Raw genomic sequence first — 13,501 nt, 5'->3', positions numbered from 1 at the left:
GCCTTACAGCGACTTAGGCACGGGTTCCATCCTGGCAATGGGTGCTCGTCTGCACGTTCTCCCCGTGACCTGCACCGCGGCTCCGGATTCCCCCCACATTCCAAAGACGTACAGGTTCGTAGGTTAATTGGCTTGGTAGAATTGTAAATTGTCCCTAGCGTGTGTAGGATAGAGTTAGTGTGCGGGGATCGCTGGTCGGCGCGGACCCGGTGGGCCGAAGGTCCTGTTTTCGCGGTGTATCTCTAAACTAATCTAAACTAAAAAGATGACATTTTGATATTTCCAATTCATTGCTTAAGCTGCGTGTAAAAATATACTTCATGATGTTGGGGAAAAAGTGAAGGAAAGAAAACAGACGCTGGAATACTTACGCGAAGCAAGTCCATGAAGCAACAGCGACTGCACTGCCTCCAGAGCTGCCGCCCACTATGACCCAGTTGGAGTCTTCCGCGTCTCGGTCTTCTACATGCCGTCCTCTGTACTGTTCAGAATATCCCCAAGGGTTCCGCACTGGTCCAAAGATGCTATCAACACTCCCACTCCTGGAGAATCAAAATGATCATGGCCACAATGATAGGTGCAATAGACAATAGACAATAGGTGCAGGAGGAGGCCATTCGGCCCTTCGAGCCAGCACCACCATTCAATGTGATCATGGCTGATCATTCTCAAGGGACCAGGGCAGAACCCTTGGGTACAGCAGCTCATCAGTTATTGACTGAAAGGCGCAGCATGGAAACAGGCCTGTTTTCAGTCTGAGGAAGGGTCCCGACCCAAAACGTCACCCATTCACGTTCTCCAGAGCCACTGCCTGACCTGTTGAGTTACTTCAGCACCTTTCATTTCTTAATTGAAACAGGCCGTTCGGCCCACCGATCGTTCACACTGTTTCTGCTATCCCACTTCTGTATCCTCTCCCTACGCACTAGAGCCAATTAACCTACAACATCCATGTCTTTGGTGCATGGGCGGGTAATCGGTCGGAGCATGCGGCCAAAACCTACAGGGTCACAAGGAGAAAGTGCAAACTCCACACGTCAGGACCGAAGCAATTCTTTGACGCTGTGAGGCAGCAGTTCTCCCCACTGCGCCACTCCACTGCGCCATTCCAGGAAGCCAGTCCATCCATTAGCTAAGATACTGTCCGATTCACCTCTACCATGTTGAAAGACTGGAGCGACTAGGCTTGTATACACTGGAATTTAGAAGGATGAGAGGAGATCTTATCGAAACGTATAAGATTATTAAGGGGTTGGACACGTTAGAGGCAGGAAACATGTTCCCAGTGTTGGGGGAGTCCAAAACAAGGGGCCACAGTTTAAGAATAAGGGGTAGGCCATTTAGAACTGGGATGAGGAAAACCTTTTTCAGTCAGAGAGTTGTGAATCTGTGGAATTCTCTGCCTCAGAAGGTAGTGGAGGCCAATTCTCTGAATGCATTCAAGAGAGAGCTGGATAGAGCTCTTAAGGATAGCGGAGTCAGGGGGTATGGGGAGAAGGCAGGAACGGGGTACTGATTGAGAATGATCAGCCATGATCACATTGAATGGCGGTGCGTACAGGCTCGAAGGACCGAATGGCCTCCTCCTGCACCTATTGTCTATTGTCTACCACATTGTGGACATTGGACTTTGTCTACGGAACTGATACGCTACAATGCTCAGAACCATATTCTTCACCTTGGCTTCTATGTTTCTACGTTTGCTCTATCTATTGTACTTAAGAGTTTGAGCAGATTGTATTTCTGTATGGGGTATACATCATCTCAGGGTTCCTCAGATCTTCAAATGGATTTATGCCAGCAAATTGGAAGAATCAATACAAGAACTCCAGCTAATGTAAATATTAACCATGTTCTGGTGCCATACTGTTCAGTCATATTTGACCACATCCCTTATCTGCCAACTTTATTGATCCTGTTCACATATTTTCCGGGGACAGTAGTTCAAACAAACCCCGAGGATAATTGCAGATGAGTTCCTGAAAGTGGATTTTAATTTAAAGATAACCAGCAAATTCCATTCCAAAAGATCACTGCCTTCTCTTTTCAATCTCGGGAATTCATTTAAAACTAGCTCTTTTTTCTGTAAAGTTTTCCATTTTGAAAATATTTAAAGGTGCGCTGGAAAATTATAGATCAAATTAGATTTGAATCCAGGCATGCATGAAAACAAATTCTCAAAGGAATGTTATCACAAATACCAGACTGCATAGCTTTAAGGTGAGAGGAGCAAAGTTTAAAGGAGATGTGCGGGACAACCTTTTTCCTACACAAGAGACTGGCGAGTCCCTGGAATACTGGTGGTGGAGGCAGATACGATAGTGGCAATTCAGAGGCTTTTGGATAGGCACATGTGGATATCCAGGCAATGGAGGGATATGGATTATGCGCAAGCAAATAAAAGTTGGGCAATAGACAATAGGTGCAGGAGTAGGCCATTCGGCCCTTCGAGCCAACACCGCCATTCAATGTGGTCTTAGATAATAGACAATATGTGCAGGAGGAGGCCATTCGGCCCTTCGAGCCAGCACCGCCATTCAATGTGATCATGGCTCTCTCTTGAATGCATTCAGAGAATTGGCCTCCACTGCCTTCTGAGGCAGAGAATTCCACAGATTCACAACTCTCTGACTGAAAAGGTTTTTCCTCATCTCCGTTCTAAATGGCCTACCCCTTATTCTTAAACTGTGGCCCCTTGTTCTGGACTCCCCCAACATTGGGAATGTTTCCTGCCTCTAACGTGTCCAACCCCTTAATAATCTTATACGTTTCGATAAGATTATTAAGGGCATCATGGCATCATGTTCGGCACCATCTTGGCATCATATTCGGCACAGACATTGCTGTGGGCCTGTGCTGTACTGTTCTATGTTGTAAAAACCACGTTCATCAGTCATTGGAGCAGAATCAGGCCATTCGGCTCATCGACTCCACTGTCATTCAATCACATCGATCTTTCTCTCTCAACCCCATTCTCCTGTCTTCTCCCCAGAAACCCTGACACACTTACTTATCAAGAATCTGTCAATCTCCATTTTTAATATATCCATTGACCTGCCGTCCACAGCCGTCTGTGGCAATGATTCCCACAGATTCACCACCCTCTGGCTAAAGAAATTCCTCCTCATCTTCCTTCTAAAGGTATGTCCTTTTATTCTGAGGCTGTGGCCTCTGGTCCTGGACTCTCCCACTAGTGGAAACATCCTCTCCACATCCACTCTATGCAGGCCTTTCACCGGATTAATAAGCATCCACAAAGAGCATTTCAGCAGGTAAACAAGGTATGAAATGTCCTTACCCCATTGCAAATTCGTCAAGATTGGTCTTTCCCATCAGAACAGCACCTTGGTCTAGTAACCGCTGCACCACTGTGGCATTAAAAGGAGCAACGTAACCTGGAAGCAACAGCATAGCCTTCGTAAATGTATCATGAGGCGATGTATCATGTGTGCAATTACTGCGAGTTGAAACGATGGAATCAAATCTATTGTCAGGACATAATTATTTTAAGAATGACGTTAGTACATGAACTGCTCTGATAATCTGACAATTGATCAAATCTGAATCCATCAGTCTGAAAAGTTAAAACACAGCCTCACACACTGCAGATGTTGTTACTTCAGTTTGTCAGACTAGTTCATTACTCTGACTGAAGTCAGATCAAGCACATCGATCACGAAGAAACAGCAAATAATGTTCTCCAGAGGGGTTGCCTGAGTTACTCCAGCATTGCGTGTCTCTCTTTGCTAAACCAGCATCCTCAGTTATTTGTTATTAGCTTTTTAAATCACTTCCAGCATAAAATGTCTGCTTGAAAGTTATGATGCTTTCAATTTTTGTCTATAGTGCCATAAAACATGCTGCTTAATTTGAGCTTTCTTTCGATTATCTTCAAAACTGAGAGTCAAATTAACAAAATTCCACAAGGGGGACATTATGGATTTAATATTTCAAAGTTAGTATTTCAAAGATTGTGAAACTATTTTATATTCTGAACTCCAAAGAGAAATGGATACACAATGATTGAGATAATGAAGATTTATTTATTTATTGCAGTATGCTTTGACTCCATTTACGCCTCACGCTGCCTCGGCACGGCCACCAGCATAACCAAGGACGAGTCTCACCCCCGATCACTCCCTCTTCTCCCCTCTCCCATCAGGCAAGAGGTACAGAAAGGTGAAAACATGCACCTCCAAATTCAGGGACAGTTTCTTCCAGGCTGTTATCATGCAACTGAACCATCCTTTCAACAACTAGATAGCAGTCCTGAGCTACTATCCATCTCATTGGAGACCTTTGGGCTATCTTTGATCAGACTTTACTGGACTTTATCTTGCACTAAACATTATTCCCTTTATCCTGTATCTGTACACTATGGATGGCTCGATTGTAATCAGGTATTGTCTTTCAACTGATTGATCAGCATGCTACAAAAGCTTTTCACTGTACCTCATTCTACATGACAATAAACCAAACTAAACTATGCAGGGCACATTGTTGATTATATATTGAAAGCTTCTCAGATCTTTGCCTGTTCATCAACTTAACCGAATATAGTCCATTATAGAAAAGCTTAACAGCTTGACTAAAAACAAATCGCCTAAAAGTTTAAAAAAAAGCTCACCCTCAAAAATCATCAGTAAACTTCAATACATTCAAAACTCCGCTGCTCGTCTACTCACCCACTCCCCGATCCGTGACCATATCACCCCCGTCCTTTACAAACTCCACTGGCTCCCCATCCCCCAGAGAATCCAATACAAAATCCTCCTCATGACCTACAAAGCCCTCCATAACCTGGCCCCATCCTACCTGACTGACCTCCTCCACAGGCACACTCCCACCTGCACCCTCCGCTCTGCTGCTGCCAATCTCCTGTCCCCCCCCCCCATCCGGACCAAACTCAGATCCTGGGGGGACAGGGCTTTCTCCATCGCTGCTCCCACCCTATGGAACTCACTACCCCAAACCGTCAGAGACTCCTCCTCACTCACCACATTCAAAACATCACTGAAGTCTCACCTCTTCAGCACTGCCTTCAACCACTGAAAGTCACCTCACCTTCTGTCTCCTTTCTCTGTTCGTTTACTTATTTATCTATTTATTCACTTCTCTATGTTCTAGAAATCCCTGTAAAGCGTCTTTGAGTGTTTGAAAAGCGCTATATAAATGTAATGCATCATTATTATTATTATTATTATTATGTTCTATCCATGTGCCTATCTAAAAGCCTCTTAAACACTCTATCACAGCGTTTCTCAACCGGGGTTCCCAGGAACCCTAGGGTTCCGCGAGAGGTCGCTAGGGGTTCCGAGAGAAATAGCGATAAATAGGCTAATCATATGTAAATGCATTTTTGGTTCATTTTTGTGTTTAATTTCATATTCGTAATTTTATTACACACATATACGGCATAGTCTTGGGAAATTTTGGGGCATTATAATAAAGTTTTCAACCTGTTATATCATTTAAAAGTATAATAATCATAGGGAATATATTTATTTCACAAAATGCTGGAGAAACTCAGCAGGTCAGGCAGCATCTCAGGAGAGAAGGAATGGGTGACGTTTCGGGTCGAGACCCTTCTTCAGACTGAAGAAGGGTCTCGACCCGAAACGTCACCCATTCCTTCTCTCCTGAGATGCTGCCTGACCTGCTGAGTTACTCCAGCATTTTGTGAAATAAATACCTTCGATTTGTACCAGCATCTGCAGTTATTTTCTTACAGAGGGAATATATTGGTCAGTGGAAAGGAGCTGTACGTGATGGATTTGTGTATCAAGTGACTCACTCGAGTACAGACGCATGCACGGTCTCCATCAGTCTGTGCATCCTGGCGTGCATGTAGTCCCTCATTCACCCACGTTATTTAGTCATTTTTGCCCATCATTTAGGGATGTTATATGAATTTGTAAAATTTAAGTATGTTTATGTTTATTTTTGTTAGGTTATGAAAAGTTAGTGTTTATGTACGTTTTTGTTAGTTTATGAAAAGTATAAAAATTGCGGTGCTGGCTCGAAGGGCCGAATGGCCTCCTCCTGCACCTATTGTCTATTTCCCCCCTCTCTCCCCACGCCCCCCCCCCCCCCCACAAGATAAGTTCTTCTGTTTGCAAAGAGAAAGAAAGAGATTAATAGACAATGGACAATAGGTGCAGGAGTAGGCCATTCAGCCCTTTGAGCCAGCACCACCATTCAATGTGTTCATGGCTGATCATTCTCAATCAGTACCCCGTTCCTGCCTTCTCCCCATACCCCCTGACTCCGCTATCCTTAAGAGCTCTATCTAGCTCTCTCTTGAATGCATTCGGAGAATTGGCCTACACTGCCTTCTGAGGCAGAGAATTCCACAGATTTACAACTCTCTGACTGAATAAAGATATCTAATAATTTTTATGTAGGGGTTCCCTGAGACATGAAAATGATTTCAAGGGTTCCGCAAGGGTAAAAAGGTGGAGAAATGCTGCTCTATCATATCTGCCCTGGGAAGCTTGTTCCTGGCACCCACCATTAGATAAAAAAACTTGCCTTGCACTTCTCCTTTAAACACTACCTCTCTCACCTTGAAGCTATGCCCTCTTTTCTTTGATATTTTCCACCCTGGGGAAATGGTGCTGACCGTCCTCCCCGTCTGTGTCTCTCATATTGTATAAACTTCTATCATGTCTCTCCCCCCCAGCCTCCCATGTTCCAGACGTCAACTAGAAAGTAAATCTAGATGTTTTTATCGTTCAAAGATGTGCGGGTTGGTGGACCCGATTGCAGCAATTTCTCAGAATATTTTCAAGCATCCCTCTCAGATCTGCCAAGCTCACATCCCTTCTGTCACTGGGAACCCTGGTCTTCTGGTAGCTCCAGCCTTTAATTAGCCGCCAACACTTGCACAGAGGTTAACACACCACATGCATTAACTCGTGACATGCACTTGACAGCCCTATTCATTAAAACGCTCCAAGATGGTGCAGTCTCTGAAATAGCTTTCAGAAAGAACTGAACAATTTGGAAAATAGATTTATATATTGCACTTGCAATTTCATGCTAAAAACCGAAGACTCACAAGATGCTTTAATCTTTGCTTTAATCTTTGCACGTCACCACAAAGGTAACAAGCAACATTTAACAACAGAAGATCGACATAAAAAGCGGGTCAGACAGCATCTCTGGAGAAAAGCAATAGGTGACGATTTGGGTTGAGACCCTTCCTCAGACTGAGAGTCAGGGGAGAGGGAAACCTTGAACAACACTTCTTTATGGTAGAAATAGAAGGTTGTGCTCAGTGTTTTCTTCTTATTAATTCTGGCAGCGTAAAGCAGCAGCAAGACTGTCAAGTGAACTGACGATCCCTGCACCTAAGAGCTCGCTCTGTTGACAGGATACTTTATACCTCTATGAACAGAAAAGATGTGGAGGAAGGGAGTATTTACTTAGTTTAGTTTAGAGATATAGCGCAGAAAATGGCCCTTCGGTCCACTGGGTGGTCGCCGACCAGCAATCCCCACATATTAACATTATCTTACAAGTTTTTTACATTTACCAAGCCAATTTACCTACATACCTGTACGTCTTTGGAATTGTGGGAGAAAACCAAATACCTCAGAGAAAACTCATGGGGTGAACATACAAACTTCGTACAGACAGCACCCGTAGTCGGGATCAAACCTGGGTCTCCGGCGCTGCAAGCACTGTAAGGATGGCAGGACTTTCATATGAAGAAAGACTGGATAGACTCAGCTTGTACTCGCTGGAATTTAGAAGATTGAGGGGGGATCTTATAGAAACTTACAAAATTCTTAAGGGGTTGGACAGGCTAGATGCAGGAAGATTGTTCCCGATGTTGGGGAAGTCCAGAACAAGGGGTCACAGTTTAAGGATAAGGGGGAAGTCTTTTAGGACCGAGATGAGAAAGGTTTTTTTCACACAGAGAGTGGTGAATCTGTGGAATTCTCTGCCACAGAAGGTAGTTGAGGCCAGTTCATTGGCTATATTTAAGAGGGAGTTAGATGTGGCCCTTGTGGCTAAAGGGATCAGGGGGTATGGAGAGAAGGCAGGTACAGGATACTGAATTGGATGATCAGCCATGATCATATTGAATGGCGGTGCAGGCTCGAAGGGCCGAATGGCCTACTCCTGCACCTACTTTCTATGTTTCTATGTAAGACAGCAACGCTACCACTACACCACCGTGCCGTCCCTAAAGAGTTGGAACTCTTGATTCTGTATAATAAATCTGCGTAACACCATGACCTTTTCCATCCCTTGATCAATTATCCTCACACTCCCCTCCTTCCTTCCTTTAGCTAGGGTGCTGTCTGATTCACCTCTACCCCATTGCGGACATTAGACTTTGCCCATGGAACAGATGCACAACAATGCTGAGAACTATATTCTGCACTCTGTATTTTTCCCTTTGAACTTGAGTTTGATTTTTTAAGTTTACTTTAGTTTAGAGATACAGCATGGAAACAGGCCCTTCGGCCCAACGAGTCAGCGGTGACCCGCAATCACCCCGTACACTAGCACTATCCTACACACTAGGGGCAATTTACAGAAGCGATTAACCTCCAAACCCGTAGGTCTTTGGGATATGGGAAGAAACCGGAGCACCCAGAGAAAACCCACGCAGTCACAGGGAGAACGTACAAACTCTGTACAGACAGCACCTGTTGTCAGGATCGAACCCAGGTCTCTTGTGCGTCACTATGCTGCATTGTGCATTCAATCTTCAAATTTGCAGATGACACCACCATTGTGGGCCGGCTTGGTTTGGGAACAGCTCCATCCAACACTGCAAGAAATTGCAGCGAATTGTGGACGCAGCTCAGCCCATCACACAAACCAATCTCCCTTCCATACCTCACGCTGCCTCGGCAAGGCCAGCAGCATAATCAAGGACGAGTCGCACCCTGGCCACTCCCTCTTCACCCCTCTCCCTTCAGGCAAAAGGTATGGAAGTATGAAAACGCACACCTCCAGATTCAGGGACAGTTTCTTTTCAGCTGTTATCAAGCAACTGAATCATCCTTCCACAACTAGAGAGCAGCGCTGAACTATAATCTACCTCATTGGTGACCCTCGGACTATCTTTGATCAGACTCTGCTGGCTTTACCTTGCACTAAACGTTATTCCCTTATCATGCATCTGTCCACTGTAAATGGCTCGATTGTAATCATGTATTATCTTTCTGCTGACTGCATAGCACGCAACAAAAGCTTTTCACTGTACCTCAGTACAGGTGACATTAAACTAAACACCCTGAGACTTGATTGTATTCATTGGTAGTATATTTGATCTGATTAGATAGCATGCAAAACAAAGCTTTTCACTGTAACTCAGTAGACCGAGGCTCCTTAAAGGCTAGGGTCACTATGCTTTAATCAAGCAACAGTTAAATAAAACATAAAAACAGGGAACTGCAGATGCTGGTTACTACACCAAAGGCCATTAGGTGCTGGAATTACTCACCAGGTTTTGTTGAGAAAGGCGAGTTACTCTAGCACTTTGTATCCTTTTGTGATTAAATAAAACAAATCTAATCAACCGTCAAAAAAAATCCTAAAAATCTAGAGATAGGAATGATGGAATTTATAGAGGCAAAAATGTAGGCTGCAGCATTTTCTGAATGAAATGTAATTTCTTGAGAGCAGGCACCACTCAGGGGAACATTGATAAATCAAATGTAAAATTGTTGAGGCATGCAGTAATTCTCAAGAGTAGATGTTTGACAGAATATTCATCCACACAGAATACAGAAGTCATTGAAGGCATTACATAAATATTAAAATAGGTTAGGGCGGCACAGTTGCCTCACAGCACTAAAGACTTGCGTTCGATCCTGACCTCGGCTGCTGCCTGTGTGGTGTTCGTACGTTCTCAGTGACCGTGTGGGCTTCCTCTGGGCGATTCGTTTATAGGTTAATTGGTTGCTGTAAATTGCTGCTAGCGTGTTGTGAAAGTGGGATTACGTAGAACTAGTGTGAATGTGTGAACGGTGGTCAGCATGGACTTGATGGGCCGAAGGGCCTGTTTCCGCACTTAACTACTAAGTACTAATGTTAAATGATGCCATATTTTCCATCATTATTTATTTCAATTGGTTTGCTGCAAACAAACACAAGATGAGGATGATGCCAGGTCTCGAGAGGCTGAGCTACAGGGAGAGATTGAGTAGACGAGAACGATACTCTTTGGAGCACAGGATGACGAGGGGCGATCGTGAAGGGAATAGATAGGTTGAATGCACAGAATGTTTTACCCCGAGTGGGGGACTCAAGAACCAGAGGACATAGTTTTAAGGTGAGAGGGCAAAAATGTAATAGGAATTCGAGGGGCAACGTTTTCACACTCTTTGATGGGTATGTTGAACGAGCTGCCAGAGGAGATAGTTGAGGGAGGCACCATAACAACATTTAACAGACATTTGGTCAAGTACATGGATGGGAAAGGTTTAAAGGGATATGGGTCAAACGCAGGCAGGTGGAACTAGTGTAAATAGGGCATCTTGGTCGGCATAGGCAAGTTGGGCCAAAGGGCCTGTTTCCACACTGTATGACTCTATGACTATGATTTCCAAAAATGCCATTACCTTTTAACATATTTGATGCACACGTGGTCTCAATACCAGCAGTGCTGAAGTTATCTTTAACAGCAAATGGAACTCCATCCAATGCACCCAAAGGACTTCCTAGGTATTAAAAAATAATGTTAATACAACGACACACAGATTACCTGATCAAAAATTTTTATTAATTAGAATTAAGGAATATGAAACATTAAATTGGAACAAAATTGGCACAAGAACAGGCCCTTCGGCCCAAAATGTCAGTGCCGAACATGATATCAAGACAAACTCTTACCTGGCTGCACATAATCCATTTCCCTCCCTTCCCTGCATATCCATATGCCTATCTAAAGTCGTTAAACACCACTTCAGTGTCTGCCTCCACCACCATCCTGGGCAGCACATTCCAGGCACCCACCGTTCTCTGTATAAAAGACTTGCCTTGCACATCTACTTCATACTTTGTCCCTCTCTGCTGCTTCAGAGCGCCAGAGACCCAGAATCAATCCTGACCTTGGGTGTGGTTTTCTCCAGGTTCTCCGGTTCCCTCCCACATCCCAAAGACGTGTGGGATTGAGAGTTAATTGACCCCAAACCGTCAGAGACTCCTCCTCACTCACCACATTCAAAACATCACTGAAGTCTCACCTGTTCAGCACTGCCTTCAACCACTGACCGTCACCTCACCTTCTGTCTCCTTTTTCTGTTCGTTTACTTATTTATCTATTTATTTTCTTCTCTATGTTCTAGTAATCCCTGTAAAGCGTCTTTGAGTGTTTGAAAAGCGCTATATAAATGTAATGCATTATTATTATTATTATTATTATTATTATCTGTAAATTGCCCCTGGTGCAGAGGGAGTGGATGAGAAAGTGGGATAACATAGAAGTAGGGGACAGATGATCTAGTGGGAGGGAGGAACTGAAGGGAATCCACATTAATCAGGAAATGATAGTAGGTAAACTGTTGGGACTGAAGGCAGATAAATCCCCAGGGCCTGAGGGTCTGCACCCCAGATTACTCAAGGAAGTGGCCCTAGAAATCGTGGTTTTCCAATGTTCTATAGACTGGATCAGTTCCTGGGGACTGGAGGGTAGCTCATGTAACCCCACTTTTTAAGAAAGGAGGGAGAGAGAAAACAGGGAATTATAGACCAGTTAGCCTTACATCGGTAGTGGGGAAGCAGCTTGAGTCGATTATTAAAGATGTAATAGCAGTGCATTTGGAAAGCAGTGACAGGATCGGCAAAGTCAGCATGGACTTATGAAGGGAATTATGCTTGACTAATCTTCTGGAATTTTTTGAGGATGTAACAAGTAGAATGGATAAGGGAGAGTCAGTGGATGTGGCGTATCTGGACTTTCAAAAAGCCTTTGACAAGATCCCACTCAAGAGATTAGTGTGCAAAATTAGAGCACATGGTATTGGGGGTAGGATATTGACATGGATAGAGAACTGGTTGGCAGACAGGAAGCAAAGAGTAGGAATTAACGGGTCCTCTTCAGAATGGCAGGCAGTGACTAGTCGAGTGCTGCAAGGATCAGTGCTGGGGCCCCAGTTATTTACAATATATTTTAATGATTTAGACAAGGGAATTAAATGTAACATCTCCAAGTTTGTGGATGACACAAAGCTGGGTGGCAGTGTGAGCTGCGAGGAGGATGCTAGGAGGCTGCAGGGTGACTTGGATAGGTTGGGTGAGTGGGCAGATGCAGTATAATGTGGATAAATGTGAGGTTATCCACTTTGGTGGCAAGAACAAGATTACTATCTGAATAGTAGACACAAAATGCTGGAGTAACTCAGCGGGTCAGGCAGCATCCCTGGAGAGAAGGAATGGGTGACGTTTTGGGTCGAGACCCTTCTTCAGACTGATGTCAAGGGAGGGGGCGGGACAAATATAGAATCTAGTCAGAGACAGTAAGACTAGTGGGAGAACTGGGAAGGGGAAGGGATGGAGAGAGAAAGCAAGGGCTATCTGAAGTTAGAGAAGTCAATGTTCATACCGTTGGGGTGTAAACTATTATCTGAATGGTGTCAGATTAAGAAAAGGGGAAGTGCAATGAGACCTGGGTATCCTTGAACATCAGTCACTGAAAGTATGCTTGGTACAGCAGGCAGTGAAGAAAGCAAATGGCATGTTGGCCTTCATAGCGAAAGGATTTGAGTAGGAAAGGAGCAAGGAGGTCCTATTGCAGATGGACAGGGCCCTGGTGAGACCACACCTGGAGTATTGTGTGCAGTTTTGGTCTCCTAATTTGAGGAAAGACATTCTTGGTATTTAGGGAGGAAGAAACCCCGAGTGCCTGGAGGAAACCCATGCAGTTACAGGGAGAATGTGCAAACTCCACACCCACGGCCAGGATTGAACCTGAGTTTCTGACACCGAGGGGCAGAGTGTCTATCAGCTGCGCTACAGTGCCGATAATCAAAAACTCAATCGCTACTAAACAAACCGATCAGAAAAGGAGAGCCAAATATCTAACTCGGTATGTTAAGCAAAACTAATAAACCATTTATCCTAACAGGTACAATGACAGAAAACAAAGACAAAAATAATATTGAATCAGGTCAAACAGAAGCAAGGCTTGTTACAAACAGTACTTGTTGCAGCTGTATAGGGCCCTGGTGAGACCACATCTGGAGTATTGTGTGAAGTTTTGGTCTCCTAATTTGAGGAAGGACGTCCTTGCTATTGAGGCAGGGCAACATAGATTCACAAGATTAATCCCTGGGATGGAGGGACTGTCATATGAGGAAAGATTGGGAAGACTGGGCTTGTATTCACTGGAGTTTAGAAGGATGAGAGGGGATCTTATAGAGACGTATATAATTTTAAAAGGACTGGACAAGCTAGATGCAGGAAAAATGTTCCCAATGTTGGGGGAGTCCAGAACCAGTGGCCACAGTCTAAGAATAATGGGAAGGGCATTTAAAAC

At 44.2% G+C, this 13,501-nt stretch overlaps 1 protein-coding gene across 2 annotated transcripts in view; it reads right to left on the bottom strand.

Annotated features, from left to right (window-relative positions):
* The window catches only part of qrsl1 (glutaminyl-tRNA amidotransferase subunit QRSL1), a 44,299-nt gene that overhangs the window by 23,123 nt on the left and 7,675 nt on the right, over positions 1-13,501 (bottom strand). The window contains exons 3-5 of one of the 2 annotated variants that reach the window (XM_078399857.1): positions 10,587-10,685; positions 3,299-3,395; positions 372-542 (exon numbers count right to left, since the gene is read on the bottom strand). In XM_078399857.1, the coding sequence (XP_078255983.1) occupies positions 372-542; positions 3,299-3,395; positions 10,587-10,685 (367 nt within the window). The remainder of the gene's footprint in view (positions 1-371; positions 543-3,298; positions 3,396-10,586; positions 10,686-13,501) is intronic. The other variant, XM_078399858.1, reaches the window with a different exon arrangement.

The sequence above is a fragment of the Rhinoraja longicauda genome, chromosome 5 (genome assembly GCF_053455715.1).
Source record: "Rhinoraja longicauda isolate Sanriku21f chromosome 5, sRhiLon1.1, whole genome shotgun sequence".
Lineage (NCBI taxonomy): Eukaryota > Metazoa > Chordata > Chondrichthyes > Rajiformes > Arhynchobatidae > Rhinoraja > Rhinoraja longicauda.
The sequence above is the reverse complement of the archived record's forward strand: the minus strand, read 5'-3'. Positions and strand labels throughout refer to the sequence as shown.